General features: G+C 41.8%; 1 protein-coding gene across 1 annotated transcript in view; it reads left to right on the top strand.

Annotated features, from left to right (window-relative positions):
- LOC137318778 (protein disulfide-isomerase TMX3-like) overlaps positions 1 to 26,883 on the top strand; it is a 148,396-nt gene that overhangs the window by 19,242 nt on the left and 102,271 nt on the right. Inside the window, exons 5-6 of the mRNA XM_067981432.1 lie at positions 22,860 to 22,905; positions 26,500 to 26,580. Of these exons, the coding sequence (XP_067837533.1) occupies positions 22,860 to 22,905; positions 26,500 to 26,580 (127 nt within the window). The remainder of the gene's footprint in view (positions 1 to 22,859; positions 22,906 to 26,499; positions 26,581 to 26,883) is intronic.

Here is a 26,883-nt window from a genome sequence, read left to right as displayed (position 1 = left end):
ACTTGAACTACAGGTCACCATATCTGTAAAGTGCAATGTATAGTTGGCAGACAAGGCTGCTGTTACTGGATATAACTACATCTTGCACTAGTTAACAAAATAGTCTGTGCAACTTGTACATATTCACAGAGCTTGTTTTTTTCCAATTTTTGATGAGTGGAGTTGGGAACATCCACTGTCTCTTAACATTGAACATATTGAGGAAAGTAATTATGCATAATCGCACTTTTTCTATCATTGTGGTGTTCCAAATTGCTTTCTGATTGGTCTTTGATAGCCATGTGATTGTCCGTCACAGGTTAGCAGGGAAGCCAAAATTGCACTTGTGCATCAAAGCAAAAATAATTAAAACTCTTTAATAATTGGATTCAATAAGCAGAAATCATTTGTCAACCATTCTGATTTGCCTACATATCCGATAATACCAGAAGCAGTCAGGAATGAGGTGCCAAGTACCACAAAACCAATTAATCAAATCGCTCAAATTTTGGCAGATGTGTTGCTTTCCAACCTCGTACACTATGAACCTTTATAAATAAAGCTTAGAACATAATAAATACAAATAATTATTTTTAAAACAAAACTCATTTAGAAACTTATCTATTTATTTTAGAACTCCCTGTACTCGCATTCTCACACACAGGCCTCCATTCCCAGAGCCTTTACCTTCATCTTTCTTCATGGTATTACATTGAAACTACAGCACAGAAACAGGCCATTCGGCCAAACTGGTCTTTGCCGGCGTCATGCTCCACACATGCTTCCTCCCTCCCTACTTCATCTAGCCCTATCAGGATACCCTTCTATTCCTTTCTCCCTAATGTGCTTATCAAGCTTCCCATTAAAAGCATCTATGCTATTTGCCTCACCTACTCCTTGTGGTAGCACGTTCCACATTCTTTGGGTAAAGATATTTCTCTTGAATTCCTGATTGGATTTATTCATGACTATTTAGTTTATATTTATGACCTCTAGTTTTGGACTCCCCTAAAAGTGGAAACATTTTCTCTACGTCTACCCTATCAAACCCTATTATTATCTTAAAGACCTCTATCGGGTGACCCCTCAGTCTCTTTTCTAGAGAAAAGAGCCTCAGCCTTTCCTAATAACTATATCCTCTCGGTTCTGGTATCATCCTTGTGAATCTTTTTTGCACCCCCTCCAAAGCCTCTATATCCTTGCTATAATATGGAGACCTGAACTGTGCACAGTACTCCAAGTGTGGTCGAACCAAGGTTCTGTACAACCTCTGTGCATGCATAAGCTCAGTGCCCCTGGATGCCTCTTTTGGGGTCTCTGTCCATGAGCCCCCAACCTGATGCTGCCAGTAACACCCTAGTTAAAATATATATGTCTTTTTTTCACAAAGTCCTGGTGATAGGATATTGTTACTGCAAAGCTCAGAGCAATCCAGTCACTGCCCTAAGGCAGCAGGAGGAAACTGGATGACAGTTTTGTAAGAATCATAAGTAAAACCACAGGATGTGAGCTAGTACTAATAATTCTGTGTCTGTCACTATAGCATTGCAGAGTCTCTCTTTTTCTGAATGTTTCATGATACCCTTGTGATATTATCGGTCACTGGGTTACTGGCAACTGATCATATTACAAAGATGGCCATGAGAATTCCGAACCAGCTTCACTTTCTGCCTCCACAATCAGCCCAATAAACATATTAAGACAGCTCGCCTACCACTTCTTTGCATATCTCCAGTACTTTGGTTGTGTAAGAATGTTGGGTTTCAGTATCCTGACAAATATATACCAAGGAACCATACGAACCTTTTAATCCCCTCGCCTTTCTCCTCCAATAAGGAACATTTGGGGTTTACCACCCAGTTATAGGTCTAGGAGTGAGTGCCTGATTCCGCAGGTTCTTACACTGAACAATTCAGATAAAATTTAAGTATTAGTTTTCAACCCTTGATTAGAATACCCACAAGCTCTGAGTGAATGAATTAACCGTTTCTTGCTGAATCATCAAGATAGAAGGCAATCAGTCATGCACACTTGGGCTATTTATTGGATACAAAATCACAACTTTAGATTGAAATTGGGTACATGAACACTTAATCGATATGAATAGATGTAGTCAGAGTTATCTAGCCTTTTTGAATAGCAAAACATAAACAAACAGAGTTACTTATATAAAAAGAAATGCGTAGCCAAAGATACATGGACAATTCATTGTATCACTATAAATTAGCATTAATAGACACTGTGTATTAATTATAACAGTGATCAGAGTCTGATGTTATTACAGTTGGTGAGGTTATTTTAGGATTAAATCCCCAGTTGTCTGACAAGTTAACAGCTTTGGATAGCCAGTCTATTGGACAGATTATTATCTATATACTGGTAGTTAGCAATGTTTCAGAGCTTACACAACTTGTCTTTATGTGCAGTGTGGTTGAGTCAATCTCCTTCCTTCCCTGGGACGCAGACGTTGGCTTTTGGAGCATCGTCAATGAGCCCCCTTTCATCTGTGAGGTTATTTGTTCCAATTGGATCTTTGATTCCAACTGAACTCACCTTAAGCGCAAGTGACAATATCTGAGCTGGCTTCACTCTTGCCTTTCTCGATTTCCAACTACTCGTGATTAAACAACACTCTTATCTGTGCATGTAATAGCTGGCATAGTCGTTTAATTAATCATTGATAATTCTGGATTTATCCTGAATACTCTTGTAAAAGTGCCCTTTTTAAATCTGTTAAGTAAAGTTGCTTAAAGAAGACTAGAGAACACGAGTTTCCTAATTAACAAAGATAACTACATCTGCAAGGGACTGTCTCTTTAGATAAAGGCAAAGAGCCTCAGCTCTTGTTACTCCAATGACTTCTAGAAAAGATTGCTACAGACTGTGGTGCAAACCGTCCCTTTTGAAATTAAAATATAAAAATAAAGTGGCTAACTAAATGTAGAGCAAATCAGAGTGACACATGTGCTAGAGGGTCTCCCAACCCTCCCCCACCCTTCTGTCAAACAAACATGTTAAACGTGGAGACCAGTGACTGCTATTGAGTCACTGGAGCATGAATTTCCTTGGAGTGGGACAGACTTCATGGGCCCAATATTAGGAGGGAGGTGGGTTGGCAGCTGGGTAATGTGCCTAGTGAAATCGGTGGGTTTGGCACGCGATCCCAGCCTAATTGAATGTACTTACGCGTGTTTCCGGGTTTCCCGTTGCAGACCTGCGCAGCGGGTACACTGCGCACCCGCATCACAGGCTGTCAGCAGAAGGAGCCCTATTTAAAGGGGCAGTCCTCCAATGCTCCTCCTGCAGCAAAGAACCAAATTTGCAGCATGGAGCAGCCCAGAGGCAAGGCTGCTCCAAGGTTCTCAAACTCCTCACTCCAGGTGCTGCTCGATGGGGTCAGGAGGAGGAGGGAAACGTTTTTCCCAGCGGACGGGAGGAAGCGACCTGCCTCTGCCACCAAGAAGGCCTGGCTCGAGGTGGCAGAGGAGGTCACCAGCATCAGCAACATCTCCCGAACCTGGGTGCAGTGCAGGAAGAGATTTAATGACCAAACCAGGTCAGCCAAAGTGAGTATACTTGCACATTCTCCCACACTCCGTCTTCCACATCACCTCCACCACCACACAACTCTTTCTGCACTGCCACCACAATGTTCCCGCATCAATCCTCACATCCACTCAACCATCATCCTCACCTTGCCTGCATTTACTCACCACCCCAGTTCCCATTCAAACACTACCACGCAACCCAATCCTCATACAATCTCATGGCTTTGTCTCACACGCACCCTCCCATGCATCTCCCTCACGATCACCCCCACCCTCACCAATGCATGCAGCGGATCACTATACAACCATCACTCAATCACGCCTCTCTGTGTTTTGCCTTGATAGGAGAAGAGATGCCAGAATGCCCGGGAGAGGGCAAGAACCGGAAGGGGCACACCTCACCGATGCAGAGCAGCAGACACTGGAATTAAGCCGTACGCTGGAGTGCCTGTCCGTGGCGGATGCCGAGACTGGGAGAGTGCAAGCGGCTGGTGACAAATCTAACACTCAGCACTCATGATAGCGAATGATCTTAACATCACTTGGCATCTGCAGCACCTCAACATCTTCCACGTGCTTAACATTGCTTTCTGTTCTCTTGTCGGGCCATCTGCGACCGCCGTGACTGCGGAGGGAGATGCCTCAGAGGACCTGCTGGCCTCTGAGGGGGCATCGTCACATCTGAGCTAGCCATCCACCAGCGCAGATACACACACCTCGGTGGCTCACTGTCCTCAGTTAGTTGGGGTTGCACATGGTGAGTCACCACGCACATGTGAGCACAAGCAGACCCTGGCGGCAGGGGCAGCCGTGGAGAGTCCACGTTGGCGGGAGCACTCTTCTCCAGGCTCTGCTCAGCTGGACCCAGATGCTGAACCCTGGGGGCCAGCCGTGAAAAGGAGAGTCATCGAAGGGCAGCAGCACATTGCCGAGGTGCTGGAACAGTTGCCACGCGCACTCTCCACAATCGCGCAGAGGATGGAGTCCAACTCCTGCACGAGTGGAATACTGTCACAAGGATGTGAAGGCATCTCTGAGATAGTGTCGTGGGTAAGTGCGGGAATGTCTGCAATGGAGGAAAGGCGAGCCTCCATCGAGCTTCAAGCACGGCTCAACAATGAGTCCGTTCAGGCCCTGACAACGGCCGTTCGGATTCAGGGTGAGCAACATTCTGCCGCCTTAAACAGGCTGACAGATACGTTACAACTGGCCTTCCAATTCCTCCAAACTGTCGTCCAGCAGGGTGGAAGGAGTGATGTGGGCCTGGCCCAGGAGAGGGATGATGGAAAAAGGAGACATGGAAGTGGGGACGCCACTCAAAGTGCTCCCATGTCTCACCCGTTGCCCCCCTCTCAACCAGTACCCTCAATGCTGCCCCTCCCCAAGTGGCCGAGTCTGCCCCTGCACAGTTGCAGGTGGAGCAGTCTTTGGAGGGGCCCTCACGGGCACCGAAACCCAGAGGGCATCCGCGCAAAGCATCTCATCGGCATGGACAAGAGCAACCTACCACTACGTCTGCTGAAGCCACAGGGGTAGCACCACGTAGGGGTTCCCGTAAATGTGAGCACAAAGGGGATGCACAAGGGTGTATGATGGAATGTCATGCTTTTCATTTCGATTTGTTCTTTTGCCACTCACATTAAATGTTGTTATCACCACTACTGCCACGTCTTTGCAAATCTTGTCTGGTTTGTGCAATAATTCCCTTTCCTGAGGATCACCATGAAGACCCACAGCTGATGCCACCCATTGGGTCACTGCAAAGTGGGTGTCAGTGTATTTGCAGGGCTCTTTTGTGCAGACGACTGAGAAACGCCGGCGATGTCCCTGGTGGCACCCTGGAAGGATCCCTGGAGGAGGAGAAGTAGTTGAGGGCAGTGGTGACTTTGACAGATACAGGTAAGAAGATGGTGCTCGGGCCAGCCGGGTGCAGCTCAGCATCAAGGAGGCTGCAGATGTCCACAACTACATGTCCAGTGACTCTGAGCCTCCGTGTGCACTGTTCCTCAGAGGTCCAGGAAGCTGAGCCTCGGTCTGTAGACCCTGTGGCAAGGGTAGTGCCTTCTGGGACGCATTTCTCTCTGCGGTTGCCCTCCCTCCTAGCTGTGCAGGTGGATGTGTCACAGCACTGTGTTGTAGAGCTCCACGTGTCAGAGGTGGACGGCATGGCCGGCGAGGCTGGTGATGCTGTTCGTCCTCCGATGAGGTCATAACTGCAGCTATGGCGGCCCCCATCCGGAAGATGTACATTTGAGGGGGGTCCGCAAGGTAGGTAAACGTGTCTGCACACCGGGGTTGAGGTTGCAAGTTGGTGAATTTTAGTGTTAGGAGGAGGGTGGTGGAGGCCAAACTTTGTCCAAAGTGACAGAGTGGCCTCCTGCAATGAGTGAGGGTCTTTCCACCCACCTCCCCCCCCCCCCCCCCCCCACCGTCAAATGGACCTTTGCAGCTCCCACTGGCTGGTGGCTGCAACATGTCTGTTTCAACTGGGAGTGTTTCCCCCAGCATGGGAAACACTCTGTTGAGATGAAAATCCCACCCCTCCTAAAATATCATGTCAATCAGGTCTGCAAATGACCTGCACTATCTAAATAATTGCTTTAATTGGGATCCCGCCGGCTTTAATTGTCGGTGGGAGTCCTGCATGCAGGGGTTGCGCGCGCATCTAACCCGGAAGTGGGCGGGTTGGAGCCGGGCTCCAGACCCGCTCCAGGAACCCCCCGCCACTAACGCACCCGCTCGGCCATCCTAAAATTGACCCCCATATCTGTTGTTCATGGCCTCCTTTTCTTATCCATCTTGCATTTGAGGGTTTTTCACACACATGGAGATTTGGCATGTTTCTCCTCCCTAGGTGTTGTTCTAAATGGGCGACAGCAATATTTTTATTGCAGTAAGGAATGTCATGATCCTTTTGGGGTCATTACTTAGGATCTTTTATAGCTTTAATTGCTCCATGGCTTTCAGCTTAGATTTGTATGGCTTAATTAAACTAGCTACACTTTGCAGTCATTTCCCAGCATTAAGTTCAACGACAGGCTCCATATTAAGTGGGCTGGTTTTAAGCTAAGTTCTGTTTTAAGCAGCCTATAGGTTATTTCCCCTACAAATCTTGAAGGCACCTCTTGGGCAATTTACAGGGCTCTGTTCCCGCAGTTGTTATACGATCCACTTGCTCTGCCTCGCAACTGTGCTCTCTCTGCCTTCAGTCCGCCTCCCATTCTTGCTTTGCACACCTCAGTCCATTTCATGAACCCATACTATTTATATGTAATGACCAGGGGAACACATCCATTGTCTGAATAAAAGGCGCAGCAGAGATTCACATGCATGCGCTTGGCCCCGTAAGCAATGTGGTGGGAGGTCCACTAGTAAGTTCATAAAGTTCCCAGGAGCTCCATAGTCTTTTTGGGCACTTCTAAAATGTAGCTTTGCACCATGCTGAAGTTGCACTGGATCCATTGTAAAGTCAGTGTGTAACTGGCTACTCGAGATGTTCTTGCATCTCAAATCACTGACCTAACCCCTCTATAAAGAGCTAGTGGGCAGTTTTATCCGGGCCCATTGTTATGTAGAAGCTGTGATTAAGCAAATGTTACGAACAATGTAGAAATTATTGAAATAAATATTTACAATTTTATATTGCTTGGTCTTAGAATATTTTAAGATTGTCTTAAATTGCAACAATAATGTGCCAATAATAGTATTTAAAATCAATGCAAAAAAAAACCTCACCCTTTGTACACTGTTCAGTATTATAGCCACAAAGCAGATATTTTCAAGCTGTTTTTCCTCGAGAGAGTGATTTCCTTAGTTTGGTGCCTCATGGTAAGAAAAAATCAACGTCACTGATTATGTTCCCTGTAGACAATTCTCATCAAAGGAAAACTAGTGTCAATGCTCTGAAGGATATTTACTATGTCACAGATGGGGAGGTAACTGTTAAATACACTATTGCTACATGCTGGAAATAACAACTTATATCTCCATATGAAATAACATTTTTTAATAACACAACAAAAGACTTGATGCCACAAAGGATCTTTAAATTACATTGAGTCTACAGCACACAAACAGGACATTTAGGCCAACTGGTCTATGCCGGCATTTATGCTCCACATGAGCCTCCTCCCTCTCTACTTCAACTAACCCTATCAGCATGTCCTTCTGTTCCTTTCTCCCTCGTGCTTATCTAGCTTCCCGTAAAATGCATCTATGCTATTTGCCTCAACAACTACTTGTGGTAATGCGTTCCACGTTCTTACCACTCTTTGGGTACAGAAGTTTCTCCTGAATTCCCTAATGGATTTATACCTTATATTTATGACCTTTTAGTTTTGCACTTACCCACAAGTTTTTTTTTAAATGAATTCATGGGATGTGGGTGTTGCTGACAAGGCCAGCATTTATTGCCCATCCCTAATTGCCCTTGAGAAGGTGGTGGTGAGCTGCCTTCTTGAACCGCTGCAGTCTGTGTGGTGAAGGTTCTCCCACTGTGCTGTTAGGGAGAGAGTTCCAGGATTTTGACCCAGCGACGATAAAGGAATGGTGATATATTTCCAAGTCTGGATGGTGTGTGACTTGGAGGGGAACGTGCAGGTGGTGGTGTTCCCATGTGCTTGCAGCCCTTGTCCTTCTAAGTGGGGGGTGCTGTCGAAGAAGCCTTGGTGAGTTGCTGCAGTGCATCTTGTGGATGGTACACACTGCAGCCAGGGTGTGCTGGTGGTGAAGGGAATGATTGTTCAGGGTGGTGGATGGGGTGCCAGTCAAGCGGGCTGCTTTGTCCTGGATGGTGTTGAGCTTCTTGAGTGTTGTTGGAGCTGCACTCATCCAGGCAAGTGGAGAGTATTCCGTCACACTCCTGACTTGTGCCTTGTAGATGATGCAAAGGCTTTTTTGGGGAGTCAGGAGGTGAGTCACTCGCCACAGAGTACCCAGCCTCTGACCTGCTCTTGTAGCCACAGTATTAATGTGGCTGGTCCAATTAAGTTTCTGGTCAATGGTGACCCCCCAGGATGTTGATGGTGGGGGATTTGGCGATAGTAATGCCGTTGAATGTCAAGGGGAGGTGGTTTAGACCCTCTCTTGTTGGAGATGGCCGTTGCCTGGCACTCATCTGGCACGAATGTTACTTGCCCCTCATGAGCCCAAGCCTGGATGTTATCCAGGTCTTGCTGCATGCCGGCACGGACTGCTTCATTATCTGAGGGGTTGCGAATGGAACTGAACACTGCGCAGTCATCAGCGAACATCCCCATTTCTGACCTCATGATGGAGGGAAGTTCTTTGATGAAGCAGCTGAAGATGGTTGGGTGTAGGATACTGCCCTGAGGAACTCCTGCATCAATGTCCTGGGGCTGAGATGATTGGCCTCCAACAACCACTACCATCTTGCTTTGTGCTAGGTATGACTCCAGCCACTGGAGAGATTTCTCCCCTGATTCCCATTGACTTCAATTTTACTAGGGCTTCTTGATGCCACACTCGGTCCAATGCTGCCTTTATGTCAAGGGCAGTCACTTTCACTTCACCTCTGGAATTCAACTCTTTTGTCCATGATTAGACCAAAGCTGTAATGAGGTCGAGAGCCGAGTGGTCCTGGCGGAACCCGAACTGAGTATTGGTGAGTAAGTGCCATTTGATAGAAGGTGTCGTCGACAGTGCTATCACTTGGCTGATGATTGAAAGTAGACTGACAAGTGGAAACATTTTCTCTGCGTCTATCCGATCAAACTCTTTAATTATCTTAAAGACCTGTGTCAGGTCACCCCTCAGCCTTCTCTTTTCCAGAGAAAAAAGCCCTAGCCTGTTCAACCTTTCCTGATAAGGATATCCTCTCAGTTCAGGTATCATCCCTGTGAATCTTTTTTCCACCTTCTGCTACGCCTGTATATCCTTTTTATAAAATGACAACCAGAACTGTTCACAGTACTCCAAGCATGGTCTAACCAAGGTTCTATACAAGTTTAACAGAACTTCTCCACTTTTCAATTCTATCCCTAGAAATTAACCCCAGTGCTTGATTTGCCTTTTTTAATGGCCTTATTAACCTGTGTCACTACTTTGTGATTTGTGTATCTGTACCCAGAGATCCCTTTGCTCCTCTACCCCATTTAGACTCTTATTGTCCAAGCAATATGTGGCCTCCTTATTCTTCCTGCCAAAATGCACTACCTCACAATTACCTATATTGAAATTTGTTTCCCAATTACACGCCCATTCTGCAACTTTATTAATGCCTTCTTGCATTTTTACACAATCTTTGAATTAACTACACCCCCCCCCCCGCCTCCCCAATTTTGTGTCGTCCGCAAATTTTGAAATTGTACTTCTGATTCCCGAGTCCACATTGTTGATGTAAATTGTGAACAGCAGTGGTCCCAGCACCAATTCCTGTGGAACACCACTTCCTACCTTTTGCCAGGCTGTTTAGCTACCCTTAATCCCTACTCTGTTTTCTGTTTTGTAGCCAGCTTGCTAACCATTCTGTCCCCTGATTCCACATGCTCTGACCTTGGTCATGAGTCTACAATGCGGTACCTTATCGAAGGCCTTTTGAAAATCCAAGCATGTTACATCTACTGCATTATCCTTGTCTACTCTTTGTTACTTCTTCAAAGAATTCAAATGAGGTTGGTCAAGCATGACTTTCCCTTCTGAAATTCATGCTGACTATTCTTTATTTTTTTGTTTGCGAGATGTTTTTCTATTACATCTTTGAGTAAAGATTCCATTATCTTTCCTACCACCGACATTAAGCTATCTGGCCTATAGTTCCCTGGACTTGTTCTATCTCCCTTTTTAAATATAGGAATAACACTGGCTGTCTGTGAGTCCTCTGGCACTATTCCCTTTTCAAATGAATTTTCATATTTATTTAATAGTGCCTCTGCTATCTGTTCTCTAACTTATTTTAATATGCGCGGATGCAATCCATCCGGACAAGGGGTTTTATCCTCTTTAAGTTTGATTAGTTTATCAATTATCTCTTTCCCCCCCCCCCCCCCCCTTTCTATCTTAAATATCTTTATACCTTTTTTGATCTCTTCTTCTAATGTCATACCCGCCTTGTTAGTCTCCCTGGTAAATACTGAGGTAAAGTACCTATTCAATATTTCTGCCATTTCGCTGTCATTATCTGTGAGTTTATCTTGTGCATCCCTTAGTAGCCCAGTCCTATCCTGATTTTTTATTTGTTATTTGTGTCTGTAGAATAATTTATTTCTTTCTACATTTCTTGATCGTTTCATAGAACATGAATTATTTTAATGTTTGCTACAAATGTATTTTATTTTTTCATGGACACCCTAAGCCGTTTTGGCATCTCATTCAGCTAGTCATTCTACATTTGTGAGAATAGGTAGTGAGTCTGAGCAGACTATTTACGAGCATTGCAATCATGTCCAATCCTATTCTCACCTGATGCCCCTGCTAGAAAGTTGAAATGTGGACAAGAACTGTGGGTGATACGGTCACACGCCCTCAGTTTAGGAGCATTGAGACCAATTATAGCAACTCACTGCTGCCTAGCTGGCATCAGTTAACTCATTGTAAACCAGGAATCAAACCTCAGAGCTTTATCGTCTTTGTTGCTTGGAAACATACCACGTAACGTATTTACCCATCCACAACAAAATTTGCATCTGGACGTACAATCCTTCAACACTCAATCGCTCACCAGGATGGCCTACGGACCCTCTGCTTCTTCCTTGATCAGCGGCTCAACCAGTCCCCGTTTAACACTACCCTCCTCCACCTGGGTAAACATGTTCTAACATAGAACAACTTTTCCTTTAACTCCACTCACTTCAAGATAAAAGGTGTTGCTATGGAAACCCATATGGGTCCTAACTATGCCATTTGTTTTGTGGGATATGTCGAACATTCTTTGTTCCAACCCTACTCAGGTCCCCTCCCTGATCTCTCTTACATGGATGATGATGTCAGGGCTGCTTCCTGCTTGCACTGATCTCAAGAATTTCATCAATTTTACTTTAAATTTCCATCCATCCCTTACCTTTACATGGTCTATCTTGGAAACGTATCTTCCTTTCAGAGACTTCCCTATCTCTATTTCTGGGGATAGGCTATTTGCTGACATCTTTTGCGAGCCCACTGACTCCTACAGCTACCTGGATTATACTTCATCCCACCCTGCTTCCTGTAAAAACTCCATTCCCTACTTCCAGTTCCTCCATCTCTGCCGCATCTGCTGTAATAATACTACCCTCCACACGAGAGCTGAAATATCCTTTTTCCTCAGCCAAGGATTCCTGTGGTTCACAGGACATTTGATCGAGTCCAACCCATTTCCCATGATTGTACCTTCATTCCTTCATCCATCTGTCAGAATTGTGATAGGGTTTCCCCTTGGCCTCACTTTCTACTGACCAGCCTCTGAATTTGACAGATTATCATCATCCACCATTTCTGACACCTCTAAGCACAGCTTCCCCTTCCTTACTAATTTTTCGAAGGGACCATTCCTTCCGTGACACCCTGGTTCATTCTTCAATGACTCCAAGCCCTGCTCTCCTTCCCCTAGCACCTTCCCATTCAAACACAGGAGATATGAACACTGCACCTCATCCCACTGTCCAGGGCCTTGAATTTCCTGTGCGAGACAGCGATTTACATGTACTTCCTCCAACTTAATAAACTGTATTCGCTGCTCAGTTTGTTCAATTCCCCAATTTGATCTACATTAGGAAACAAAATGGAAATTAGGTGACTGCTTTATTGAACACCTCCATTCTGTTTACAAGTGCAGCCCTGAGCGCTCTCATTTGCCATTTCAATTCTCACTCCCACTCCAACCTCTGTCTTTGGCCTACTACACTGTTTCAGTGAAGCTCAATGTAAGCTCGAGGACCTCATCTTTCAACTGGATACTTTGCAGCCCTCTAGGCTTAATATTGACGTTAACACCTTCAGACCTGAACTAAAACTCCCATTTTCTCTCTGGCAGTTGGTGCTGGCAATGTGGTATGTTTGTGGCGATGTTTCCGGGGATGGGGGAGGGAGCGGATTGGTATTTGGGATGGGTACCCCTTTCGGAACACAACTGGTGGGATAGTCTGAGCTCTTGGTGTTGACCTGCTTTCATTTTTTTCTTCTTCCTTCAGGCTCCCAGGCAACTGGAGCCTGCTCTGCTTTACTGGTTTATCATGCTACTGTTTCTACCTATCCTCTTTAGCTGTTTGTCTTGTATATGTCTTTTATTTCTCTCATGCCTCCTTTTGTCTCCTGATAACATCACATCTGCCATTGAATCACCTCCTGCCTTCCACCCAAACACTGCACAAGTAATTCTTTTTTTCTGTTTCCCCCTTGCCCTCACTGTGTTCCTTTTTAAATGCTGCTTATCTGTAATATCTACTAGTCTTGAGAAAGGGCCAATGGCTTGAAACATTGACTGCTGTTTTCCATGGATGCTGCCTGGTGTTTCCCACTTTTCCTGTTTTTATTGTGTCTGACTTGCTGCTTTTGGAAAAAATTAAATCTTGAAGCTGTGAAATAGATGCTGTGGTAGCATGCAAGGCTACAATACTCATAGAAGAATAATCATAGAAAGGTTACATCATGGAAGGTGGCCATTCAGCCCATTGAGTCCTTGCCGGCTCAATGCAAGAGCAATCCAGCTCGTCCCACTCCCCCGCCTTATCCCCGTAGCCCTGCAAATGTTTTCCTTTCAAGTACTATTCAGTTCCCTTTTGAAGGCCATGATTGAATCTGCCTCCACCACCCCCTCGGGCAGTGCATTCCAGATCCTAACCACTCACTCTGTTTTTTAAAAAAAAAAGTTTTTCCTCATGTCACCTTTTTGATTCTTTTGCCAATCATCTTAAATCCATGTCCTCTAGTTCTTGGCCCTTTTGCCAATGGGAACAGTTTCTCTCTATCTACTCTGTCTAGACCCTTCATGATTTTGAATACTTCTATCAAATCTCTTCTCAACCTTCTCTGTTCCAAGGAGAACAACCCCAGGTTCTCCAGTCTATCCATGTAACTGAAGTCCCTCATCCCTGGAATCATTCTCTTAAATCTCTTCTGCACCCTCTCTAAGGCCTTCACATCTTTCCTAAAGTGCAGTGCTCAGAACTGGACACAATAATCCAACTGGGGCCAAGCCAGTACTTTATAAAGGTTCATCATGACTTCCTTGCTTTTGTACCTTATGCCTCTATTTATAAAGCCCAGAATCCCGTATACTTTTTTAACCACATTCTCATCCTGCCCTGCTACTTTCAATGATTTATGTACATATACCCCCAGATGTCTTTGTTCCTGTACCCCTTTTAGAATTGTGCCCTTTACTTTATATTGCACCTCCTCATTCTTCCTACTGAAATGTATCACCTCGCATTTTCAGCGGTAAATTTCATCTGCCACGTGTCCGCCCATGCCACCAGCCTGTCAATTTCCTCTTGAAGTCTATCACTATCCTCCTCACTGTTTACTACACTTCCAAGTTTTGTGTCATCTGCAAATCTTGAAAGTGTGCCATGTACACCCAAGTCCAAGCCATTAATGCATATCAAGAAAAGCAGTGGTCCCAGTACTGACCCCTGGGGAACACCACTGTACACCTCCCTCCAGTCCAAGAAACAACCGTTCACCACTACTCTCTGTTTCCTGTTACTTAGCCGATTCTGAATCTGTGCTGCTACTGCCCCTTTTATTCCATGGGCTTCAAACTTAATGACAAGCCTATCATGTGGCACTTTATCAAACGCCTTTTGAAAGCCTATCTACACCACATCAACCGCATTGCCCTCATCGACCCTCTCTGTTACGTCGTATGGCACTTGGCGTATTCAGAACATTTTGAATTAATGAAACTAGAGGGAATTTTACCTGTGAAACATATAAACCAAGCAAGCTTCGAGATTCACCTCTTTACAATGCACTACAGCAAGTCCATTAGGATAGAGTCGGTTTATCAGGTTATTAATAAACTGGGTCTGAGCTGATGTTTGATTAGCATTCTTGATCAGAATGTAAATTCTCAAATCAATCTGGATATTTATTATTGCTACTGGGACGGAGTTATGAGGGTGAAGTTTCTCTGAAGAGCCCTGATGACGTTCTAAACTGTGGAAAATAAAGCTCAAGAGGTTTCATTGAGATACCTGATGTTGAATTGCAACTTTAAACCCTGTGTCCATATATGTTTGTGCTCTTCAAGATTAGGGGTGCTTAGTGATGGGAATGGAACAAAATAAAGCTCCATCGCTTTGCCCGAACAGTGTGCTTCAATCTTGGAAGAGCATCCAGTACTGCACCAGTCTTGCGCTTTTCCATTTCCCGTATAAGCCATCCTGTGGCTTGTCTCAGTGAGATTGCCAATTAGTGCCAAATTAAGGGCGGCCTTGTACTGTGGGTTCACAAACCACTGTGAGCTAGGTAGCCAAAAGTCATTTCATGTTGAACCCTTGTAGACAATGAAGACTTCCATGCCATCAGTCTGGCTAGAATCGGACCTAGGACTGAGGGGTGAAAGACCAGTATCTAACGTACTATGCAACATAGCCATTTTAATTTATTTTGTTTTGTGGCAGATCCTCTGAGCATAGTTGTGAAGTTGAAGCTTTGGGATTAACGTTGATTATGATCTTAGACTTGAAGATATACAGAATCATTTGTTTGGTGCTATAGTACTAGATTCTTTTTCTTCCCTCATCTGATACACTATTCAGTATACGTTCTAATGTGTATGCAAATTCTTTATTTGGATTGTAACTCCCAATCAGCAGTCTGTTGATTGTTAGTTGCATTTAAAATAAATAAAACATATTTTGAGTGAGGCTTGTTCATGCATCTTTGGGAAGTTGGTATTAAGAATACTTTGGAGTGGTGTCTGAATGTATCACAACCATCAAGACTAGTAGGAAGAGATTTTATCTGCAGAAGAACCAAAGAAAACCTCATCTGGGAGTGAAATATTTACTAATCTAATGTGTTGGTCTCTTAAAATACATTCCATAAAGTTTTGCTAACCTGTTTAATGCAAATACTTGGAGTCAGTATCGTTTGCATAAATATTATTAAGTAAATAGAATACACCGGGACTTTAAATTTCTATATTTAATCACTTTTGTTAACTCATTGGAACAGTTTACTCTTGTTAACTGAAACAGTTATGCATGCATCTAATCAATTAAGGAGATACATCTTGAGGGAACTTCAATTATAAGGCAAAATAAGTTCATTCAACCTTTTATAATTTATTGGTACAGTCACATTTGGAATATTGTCTTCATGTTTTGGATACCCTCACTTCAGAATGACATTAATTTGTTGAAGAAAGTTCAGAGGAGCACCAAGGATGAGTTGGGCTTACGGCTCTAAGTTTGGAAAAAGATTCACAGAAAAAAAAATGTGGAAAAATAATCCAGGTCTTTTAAGATGCTACAAGGCATCAATAATGCATGTGTGAGGAGACTAACTTGAAATTGTGATTGCAATATTTGGTGTCTCAAAAATGTCAAGTGAGAAGAGATTAGAAGGAACTCCAAGTGTGCATTGACTCTCATCAAATGCTAATGCTCTGCTAATTCACTCCCTTAAAAAGGAACTTAGAACTTACTGGGTTAAGAAATAGATAAAGGTGGTTGAATACTGTGGAGTGCTGTGATTCTCTTGTTTGAATCGTGGAAATGTCACCTGTGGAATACTGTGTAGTGCCGTTGTGATACCTGCTAATTATACTATTTTAAAATTGTGTAGAATGAATTGAAAACATCCAACTCTCAATGGGGCTGCCTTTAAATGAGAGAGAAAATTGTCTCTCATGAAGCATAACACTTCAATGTGAACACCGACTGCATTGGTCAAGGTTGAATAATGATGTTTGATATTCTGGAATTTTTGGCAAGTTTCAGCAGAGGTTCTGGGAGAAAATTCAGAGTTTAGTTAACTTGGAAGTTGTGCCTTTTGGTTCTTCAGCTCCCTCATGAAATTAAATAGCCAGGGAGAGCCCATGATTGTGCAAATCACACTTGTTCTACTGGAAACTGTTAGTGTTAAATGTATTTTTTCATTCTATTCTTAAGGTCTTATGTGCTTGTTTTGCTCAGATTGCACATTTTACCACATTTATAGTCCATGCATTACCAGTGGGTTCTGTTGCATGACTCGTGTTTTAGCAAACTGCTGAATAACAGCAGTTTATAATTAGCCCATGGAAGCATTTACATTTTGAAAATTACTTTCAAAGTTAGTCATCTAGTTAACATGACTTAATTGGAGTCATCTGTGACAATATTTGAATGCAAGTTTGTATCAGTTCTGCATTAATAGAATTGGAAGAGTTATGTAATTTGCATGACAGAATTAACAAAAAATTAAAGTAATATTTCAGTGACTTGCACTTTTAAAAAAAAAACTGCTATGCACTTTACAGGAATTAATTAATAGTTTTTTTTTAGCTGGACATTTAAGCACAGTTCGTCACTTTTGCCGGTAGTGAAATATTAGTTCTGAATTCCTGTACAGCATGTGTGTTGATCTGTTTTGGTCATCAGTATCCTTGTATTGCAATTGTTAAGTTACATGCAAATGTTCAGTCATTTTTTCCACAACTGAGTGTTCTCCTCAAACCTTTATCAGCTGTATTTGATGTGAAAATGAAATAAAAAAATAAGGTAGAGGTTAGTTAATTACATCTTTTTAGCAAACTCGACAGTCAAGCAAGTCCCCTGATTTCACTGCAGCATTTGATAGCTTGATCCCAAAACCATCTGTCATATCATTGCAGTTCCTTGGTCTGCACTTTTCACATTTTGGAACTTTATGATTACTTCATTCTTAAACTTCTCCCCTTCACAGCCTGTGCATCCTGAGCTCTGACTGAAGAGCTGAGCCACAGCTATAGAAATTTCCATAGCCCCTGTCAGTGCTAAATTGTTTTTAGAGGTGTAAACTTCAACTTCTTTCCCTTGTCACTAGCCACCTCGCTTTTATTTAATTTTGTCTCTGGTTACCTGGACTATATTGTCTACTGATAATGCAAAGTCTTTTTTGTACTAAAAATTTGAATTAGCCAATAATTTGAAGTAAGCAATGTAAATATCACAACAAAGTGAAGAAATTAGTGCTTTAAAAATCAGATAATTTGAATTAAGCAACTTTGACTCAAGGGGAGTAGACTGTATCAGCTCTTCACTATAATTATGGCAAATTGTAAATATAAGAATTCAAACCTAGATCCGTGCACTTGTACACAGTGGGACTGTGATTGCAATTTTAAAAATATGGATAGATATTTACTGCTGCCATTCCAAGTTAGTCTTTTGAGAATTGAATGTTTTCATCTGTTCTAGAAAATATTAAATGCTGCAGTTAAGATTGGACACAGATGCACTAGTCAATATTCTCTCTGGGATTTAATTTGCTGTTGCTTAAGTCTTAGGCTTTACTGTGTAAGTTGCCTAGGGAATTGCATAATGAGTCAACTTGTGCAATAAAGTTGATAGGTTTATATCTATTCTGTAACCTCCCACTCCCTAGATGGCATTCGGTGGGGTGTGCTAAGAAGTTGCCGGTATTTGGTTGCTAAGTGCAATCTTCAACACTTCCACCTCAATGGGAATCATGTTTTTGCATACAAAATGTACTGAAACTTCCTAGTTACAACTTTATTCTGTCATGTCTAACTATTAGCATCTATTGGGTTATGTTCCAGGCTCCGGACAAAATGAGATTTTTTTTTCCTCTGTGCACAAGCATTCATGACTCAATCCTGAAGTAAAAAGTAGGCATGTTGTGAAATGTCTCAATACGGCTAAGAAAACTTACTGACTGTGTGTGATGAATGTTCATTGTACCTGTTCCCGTGACTTTAAAAAAAAAATGCGCCAGTATAAAAGAGCCAGTTTCGCCTTCGATGAGATGAGCACTTCCTTTGGATATTTTCCGTGTTTATCCGTGGAGAGAAGTCGATTTACCACTTCAAAGTAAATTATTTCTGTGGTTGCAGTCGCAGAGTTTCCATTGGGCTTATAGCTGCGTACATTTGTCAGGATAATTTTTCCATTATGAAAGCCCTGATGCTTTTGCCTTGTACAACATTTTTTCCCATAATTTGACATAGATTATGTACCTTGTGAAGTCATTATACATTTTGATTGCACGTTGACACTTGTGGAGGAACACCTTAGTTCCTTTGGTATGTTGACCCAACAGTGTGTATACTGTGGCCAGTTCATGCTTAAGGGTTGAGGCAATTTGTTTGGTCATGGTCCATAAGGCTCCACTGGGCTGAGGGCATAAGGGGCCACATAGATCATAAAAGCCAATCGGGCTATCCAGCTCATGCTTCCATAGGAACCTACAGTCCCTCATCACAGCATCCAACTACGTCTTGAATGATTCCAGAGGCTGTGCTGCCACTAACCTATCTGGAAGACCATTCAGTTATTAATCAACCTTTGTGTGAAAAAGTGCCTCTTGAACTTGACTTGTACCAGTTTGTACCTGTGTTCCTTGTCCTACAGTCATGGTTTAACTTGAAAAAAGTGCTCGGGATTGAACTTTTCCACTTAGTATCTTATTAAACTTAGTACCTTGTACACTTCAATAAGGTTCCATCTCATTTATCTCCTTTCAAGGATACAGCATTTCTAAACTTTTCTCATAACTGAATATTGCCTTGTGCCTCAGTAACCTGACTAGAGAACTACACAGCTTTGGCAAGACTGCCTTGGAGTTGTACTCTACTAATTTGTCAGTATAGCCCAACGTTCTCTTTGCTTCGCACTGACTGGACATAACAAGTATTAAGTCTATTATATTGAGTCTCCCCTCCCTGTCTTGGTTCAAATATCTCCCTTGGTTGACGTGACGAGTTACATTGGTTTTGATTTCCCATGTGCAACACCATGGGAGACCAACTAGGAAGAACTGCAACCAATGAAAAGAAATATCTCCCACACAGCGCCACCATAGCATCACTTTCTACATCCCCTGGTAGAATAATGCCCCCATTCAACTGAGCAGAAGAATAAAAATCAAAACCCACCCACTGAGCAAAGATTCTGAACCAAGCCAATGAGTATATATCCAGAAATAACCCCCCCAAAAAATGACCATAAGGCCAAATGGATTTTCACAGTATACGACCGCAATAACACAGCAGAAATTCCAGGTTAGGACAACAAACCTCCAACTCCCTGCCACTGAGCAGAAATTCTAGCATAGGATCACAAACTCTCATTCACCCCCATCTCCTAATTTTCTGGTTAGGATTTTAAACCAGCATTCACGCAGAGAACCCTACCCCCCCCCCCCCCAGATAACCTATCCACCCACTCAGTTCCCGGCTCTGTGCTAAAATCATGCTCCAGGTGTCTCTGTCTCTGCCTGTGTGCCTGTCTGTCTGCCTCTGTGTGTCCGTGGGAATGAAGTGGTGAGTTATTTGTGTGCAGTAGCATGTCTACAATGTAGAGCAGTATTTTTAGAATTCATTTCCCGCATGGATCGAAGAATGGCAGCAAGCAATGGTCAGAGCATTGATTGGAGTTAAGCTTTCACTTTCTATTCTGTAATATTTATTCAAGTATTCACAAGTAACCAGCAACCGATTCATTGACCTGAATTAGGTGGGTGGGGATGGCTGTCTTGCTGCCTTTCAGAAGTGATGACAATGTGCTGTTTAATCTTAACTCAAATTTCACTTTTTACATGGAATTTACAGCGCAGAAACAGGCCATTCAACCCAACAGGTCTATGCCTGTGTATATGCTCCACACAAGCCTCCTCATCTGACCCTATCAACATATCCTTCCAAATAGCACTTATAGAGCAAGTGCATCTGTAACTGTTGTTTTCCTTTTATGGGACTGTCAATAGCATGAGCAAATTGTGAGACTACAGCAAGGATTTAACACTGAGACTCTTGGTAGGTCCAGGAAAATGTCTGTCTTATGTTTTGTAAGTTTTTAGTCCATGCAATGTGAAGATGGGGAAAAAAAATCACTAATAAAATTATGCAAAAGTTAGGAGTGGTTTTATTGTAGTTATATTGTCCCTAAATTAAAATAATAGCTTAAAAATACAATCTTTATCAACATATCACATATCCTAAATGTGTTTATTTCTGCTCACCTTGTCATCCCTTCCATCCCTATTTTCTCTTCCATTCCGCATCTGTTGTATAACTTTTTAAAAATGACCTTTTTGAGGCTAATCCAAATGTAATGTCCTAAACCTATTATAACTTTTTTATTAGCTTTTTTTTCTCATTTCCCCCACCCCCATCCATTTTGCAGGTAGGATCAACTTTTTGGAAATTGGTTTTCATTGGCTTGAAATCGGATTTGAATTATTGCTCTGATCAGAAACTGAAAATATAAAGATTGACCTGCATATATGATGCAAGTAAACTTGTCAGTTTTCCCACAGCCCGACTGTTGCACTGGGCAAGTAAACTTGTTCAGAGTACTGGACGGATGAAATGTTATTGCAGTGATTTCCCCTGGTGATCTTTTGAGGACATGAATAAAAGAGAGGAGTAAAAGTTGAAATGTTGAAGCCAAAATGGGGGGGGAAAAAGTGAAGAAATGAACAAAGAAAAAATGTAATTTGTTAATTAAACAGGGAAAAGTATGAAAGAGAAGATGGATGCCTTCTCTAACATGCCTACTTTTATTGAGTGTTTACGAGAAAATGAAAATCGACCGCCCTGAGTACCTACCATACACTATAACTGTGAAACACATTTGACAATACAATATAGTTAGATCTGGATTTGTAATCTGTTTGATTTGAAAACTTCAGCTATAAATTAGTTGTTCAACTCCACAATCTGCAAATATTAACTGATTTCTTTGCTTCCTTGGAGAAAAAAAAATTACAAACCTTAAGTCAAAATGTATTTTAGCTGCACAGTTGAAAAGATTATCTCAGGCTGTTGGATTTGCTCAGCCAGCCTCAAAATTAGAGTTTGCACAGCTCAAAGAGGAAAATATGCTATTGCTGGCACTTTAGTTTTGCTTATCCTGTAGAACGAACGATCATTATTGAGGCTGAGCTGTTTTCTTATTAGTCAACCAATTTTTATAATAATTTTCAGTAGGCTTGCATTAGATAAACTTACCAGTAATATGCGGGGAATACTTTTTTCTGTTAATTTTAAAAATGGATATTTGAAATAAAAATCTGCGGAGAAGTACTTGTCTCCACCCAGTACGAGGTGTTACCTTTCCCCTCATTTTCCTTAATGATCTAACATTTTGTGTTGGGTGGAGGCACTGAATCACACTTAGCCGACATCAGCAACAAGCTGGTTTAAAGCATAGCGATCAAGATCTTTTATGGATTTTAATCCAGATAAAAAACTGAACTCGCCATCTAGTAACAGCTTGGTTCATTTCGAGAGGGATAGAATTGAAAACCAAAGAAGTTATGTTAAACTTGTGTAGAACCTTGGTTAGACCACACTTGGAGTACTGTACACAGTTCTGGTCTCCATACTATAGAAATGATATAGAGGCATTGGAGAGGGTCCAAAAAAGATCCACACGATGATACCTGAACTGAGAGGATCTACTTATCAAGAAAGACTGAACAAGCTGGGACTCTTCTCTAGAAAAGAGAAGGCTGAGGGGTGACCTGATAGGTCTTTAAGATAATGAAAGGTTTTGATAGGGTAGACTTAGAGAAAATGTTTCCACTTGTGGGTGGGGGAGTCCAGAACTTGAAGTCATCAACATAAGATAGTCACTAATAAATCCAATAGGGAGTTCAAGAGAAACTTCTTTACCCAAAGAGTGATAAGAATGTGGATTGCATTACCACAAGGAGTAATTGAGGCAAATAGCACAGATGCATTTAAGGAGAAGTTGGATAAGCTCATGAGGGAGAAATTAATAGCAGGATATGATGATAGGGTTGGGTGGGAGGAGGCAAGTCTGGAGTATAAACACCGGCATAGACCAAATTGGGCTGAATGCCCTGTTTCTGTGCTGTAGACTCGATGTAATTTGTACCAGCCACTCACTAATGTGGCTTCTGGTTGATGTTAGTGGAGGTGGAATTGTGCTTGCACCTCATGTAATGTGGGAACAGAGGAGTTTCATTCACATTTCTACTCAAAGGAAGGTATGTTTTTTAAATGCAAGTAAGCAGGATGTACAGCGCCTACCTTGGAAAGTACTTGTATACTGCTGTTACATGGAGGTTAGCTGTATTAAGTTTGAAAAAATGTAAGTGAATTATCCCTTCCAGCCTAGCTGGTTGCAGATTAAAGTACTTGTGCAAGCATTTGCAGAAGCCATATGTAAACCTGATATGCTGCTTTACTGGTTTTAACCTCCATTTTTTTTCTCCCAGGTATTGCATCTGAATTTGGAGTCAGAGGTTATCCAACTATCAAATTGTAAGTATAGAATTTTGGTATCTTTCATCTTTCATCAAAAAGCATGCATGGTACATGCATGCGTTTTGTGTATTAGGATACTGCCAGGCATCCATTATGACATAATGCACTGAGGAAGCACATGCAGCCTATTTGAATTGGAAGTTGACAGGGCAGCACGTGCAGCAGAGATGCCAGCTGCTATGGAGTACATTTTATCAAATTTAAACAAGTCTCATTAGTCATAGATCATTCTTTTTGAAAATAGCAGCAAGTAGCATTTTTATAAGTCAAAACAATTAGAGTGCAGGAATTTTTTTTATCTTGTTTGAGCACCAATCCAGGTAGGCTGTCCAATTTACCAACTTACCAACATTAACGATTTCTCTTAACCAAGGGCAGAGGTTGGGCAGAATGTGGGTAATAACGAGCATTTGAACCAAAACTCTCTAAGTGCATGGCAAACCAGGTTAGCAACTCTATATAAATGCTAGAATCAGTGACCTCCGTATTAAGTTCATATGGTAGGGATATAAGGAAAATAAGAAAAGCATGAGAAGAGGATCTATGGAAAAAGAATGTTTGGGTTGGCAGAAAGACGTATGTTGTGCATGCATGCAATGCTGAAGGAATGGTCCGACATCAGTTGATGAGGGAGTCTTGTCTTTGCTAATCAATCTGTCCATGATAGCCTTGGTAGGAATGACCAACCCACAGGCCTTGGCGCATTCCATTGTTAGTGTGGCACTATCGCAATGGTTAGTAGGACAGACTGAGGACAACTGCAGCATCATTTCCTCACCTTTGTATTCCAGCCCTCTTGAGATGAAGGCCGACATTCCATTAGTATTTTTGATTGCTTTTTGTAGCTGTGCATGGGCATGTACTGATTTGTATACATAGACACCTAAATCCCCTTGTTGCTCCACAGGTCCTAATGTCTCACAATTAAGAAAATGTTCTGTTTTATCTGTCTCTGATCCAAAGTGGATGACCTCACACTTCCCCATATTGAACTCCATCTGCCAAAATTTTGCCCACTTACTTAATCTGTCCATGTCCCTTTGTGACTTCCTGCTCCCTATCCCTATCTATACAACTTACTATGCCCCCTAACTTAGTGTCAGCTGCAAACTTGGTCTATTCCTTCATTAATACCTCAATGCCTAAAAGTACTTTGTGTATAATTAAGTACTTTGAAGTGTAGTAATTCTCATGTAAGCTAGTTTAATAATCTGATTCTACATTTATAAAAATAAACTTTGAATTCTGCTTCCCCTGCCCGCAGGTGTTTCCATGAACAGCACAGATGTCAGTCTTTCAGATTCGTTATCTTAGTGATTCTAGCACAGTAACTATAGGGCCACTTTGGATTCTAGACTTCTAATTTTCAAATACTTTTTGTGTATCTTAAACATTTGTTGCTGTGTGGAATTTTTTATTTGCTTGCTGGAAGTTCCTGTATACAAGCACAAAACAAATGCAATATATCTGAATTGGCAGCAGGTAGATATGCATTTGTGGCCATTTTTTCAATTATTGGGCTGGATTTTGCTGCGAGCGGCTAACGTTTGTTAGATTTGTACGACAACTTCCTTTAAATTAGACAGTCAAAAAGCACAGCGCCCTCTGCTATGTAAACAGGTCAAGCAACTATGTATCATTAACCAATCAGATTGAAGCATCGTTAGTAAGCCGTGCAGAGCCTGAACCAGGCTGTGTAAGTTGGAATAGTGAATTCAATGTCAAGTCAGGTACAGAAAGTGAAATAAAGAGGTTAAGAAAGATCGAATGAAGAGACAGAGATAAAAGAGACCGAAGGAAAAAATAAAAAAGTATATATTTTTTTAAATGTCCAACAACAATTAAAGTCTGAAGGAATGAGACTCCACACTTGTTAATGTTAATTTTCACTGCCAGAGTGTTTGTTTGGCAGTCATTTAAGACTTACCACGCCGTTAAAAGGGTACTTACATCAGAATGGACAAGCCCTAACTTTTTCTGGCACGATTAGTCCGTGTCTGCGACGTCAGTGCAGGAACTTCACATGGTTCCATTCGTTTGAATGGGGAGCCAAACAGCAAGATGCCACTTTTGCGGAGCTGGCGGAGGAGGATCGCATCTCGAACAGCAACTTCCGGATTTCCGCTTTTAACTGTGCATGTGGACTCACCAGAAGTTGCTGTCCAATTTGCACAAAAACAATGGTGAGCACTGTTAGCCTCACCGTTATTTTTACAACAAAATCTGGCCCAATAACTTCCAGGATTTCAGTTGATAGATCGCTTAGACTTATTTTAGTCATTAGCAGATAGTAGAGAAACTAGAGATATTTTCATTAGAACAGGAGATCTGGTAAAAGTGTCAATTATGCGAGATTTAGCTGAGGTGGATAGGAAAGAGCTATTCCCATTGATCGATGAGACGATAACTAGAATGCACCGATTTAAAACCATCACCACAAATACAAAGGGAGAGGCTGGGAGTTTTTTTAATGCAGAAAGCTATTAGGATATCGAATACTGTACCAGAAACTGCAGTGGAAGCTGAACCCATAATACCTCTTTAAAGGGAAGTGGATAAATATTTGAACGGATATAAGGAAAGGGCAGGAGAACGGGACTTGGTGAATGGTTCTTTGAGAGCTGGCACAGGAGTGATGGGTTGAATAGCTGCCTCGTGCTGAGAAATGGAGTTTTCTAAGATCTGGTGTCTTTACTGAAGCACATTTGTAACACTGATGAATGCTTGTTGATATAGTTCTAAGTAGGATATTTGCTTTCATTTTTTTATCATTTGGATTTTTACCCATAAATTTAATAATGCTTCAGATAATTATTATCTGCACTGATATTATTTTACATTGTCATGTTCAATAACTGCAGGCTGCTACCCTTCCTGAACATATTAGAACTTGAAGCATAAACAAATGGTCATGGAAAAGGAGAGAAAGGTGAAAAAATTAGCATCAATATTCTTTGGTAACTTTTTTTAAAGGGGTTCCGCTGGCATTGTTAAAATTGATGCTGCAGATGCAAGATTTTTAACAATATAAAGGAAAAGATTTGCATTTATATGGAACTTTTTACAATCAAAGCATCCCAAACCGCTTTACAGCCAATTAAGTATTTCATAAATATAGTCACTATTATAATGTAGGGAAACGTGGCAGCCAATTTGCATGCAGCAAGGCACCACAAACAGCAATGACATACATGACACGATAATGTGTTTTACGCACAGATAACTGGATTTTCTGTCGTATTGAAAGCCTCTGCAAGTTAATTTAAGAGTATTTATTAAAACTACTTGAGGGTTTGTGAATACAGGAATCTTAAATGCATTACTGAAGTTGAAAATTAAAATTAACTTTCTAATTTATCATGTCTTAACAGCAGTACAGATCGAATTGAGATGGTAATATCTGTTGTAAAATAGTGAACTCAACATGTATGTTATTGCTAAACTTTGCACTTTGGCATTCATTTAGGTTCCGTGTGTTTTCTATTGAGGTTAATCTACCCTCGTTCACTCACCAGTAGGACAAGATGATGGTGGTGAACTGTGATATTTTACATTTGTTGTCAAGGTGTGTTTTATTTTTAATTAACTTAGGTTAAAAGGAGACCTTGCATACAATTACAGAGGACCTCGTACCAAAGAGGATATCATTGAGTTTGCTAACAGAGTGTCAGGGTAAGTGAAGTCTCCTTCTTTCTGTTGAAATTTTAAATTATAAGAAACTTGTACATAAGTCTGCATTATGATGAATTCATCCTGCAGTGCGACAGAGCGTTTCCATTTGTTCAAGCTCTATTTAAGTGTTTTCTGAGCTTGTTTAGTGTATCTTTTATCTGTTTCAAAACTCTCAAATCAATTTAGTATTCAGAGTGCTTATGACTCAAATCATACACCGAAGGAACAAGGTAAAATGGAGAAATATTACCCAGGATACAATAATATGTGACTCCTTTAATTTTAATATACCAGTTGTGCTCT

Source organism: Heptranchias perlo, chromosome 3 (assembly GCF_035084215.1).
Source record: "Heptranchias perlo isolate sHepPer1 chromosome 3, sHepPer1.hap1, whole genome shotgun sequence".
NCBI lineage: Eukaryota > Metazoa > Chordata > Chondrichthyes > Hexanchiformes > Hexanchidae > Heptranchias > Heptranchias perlo.
Note: the sequence above shows the minus strand (reverse complement) of the source record. Positions and strands in the feature narration are given on the sequence as shown.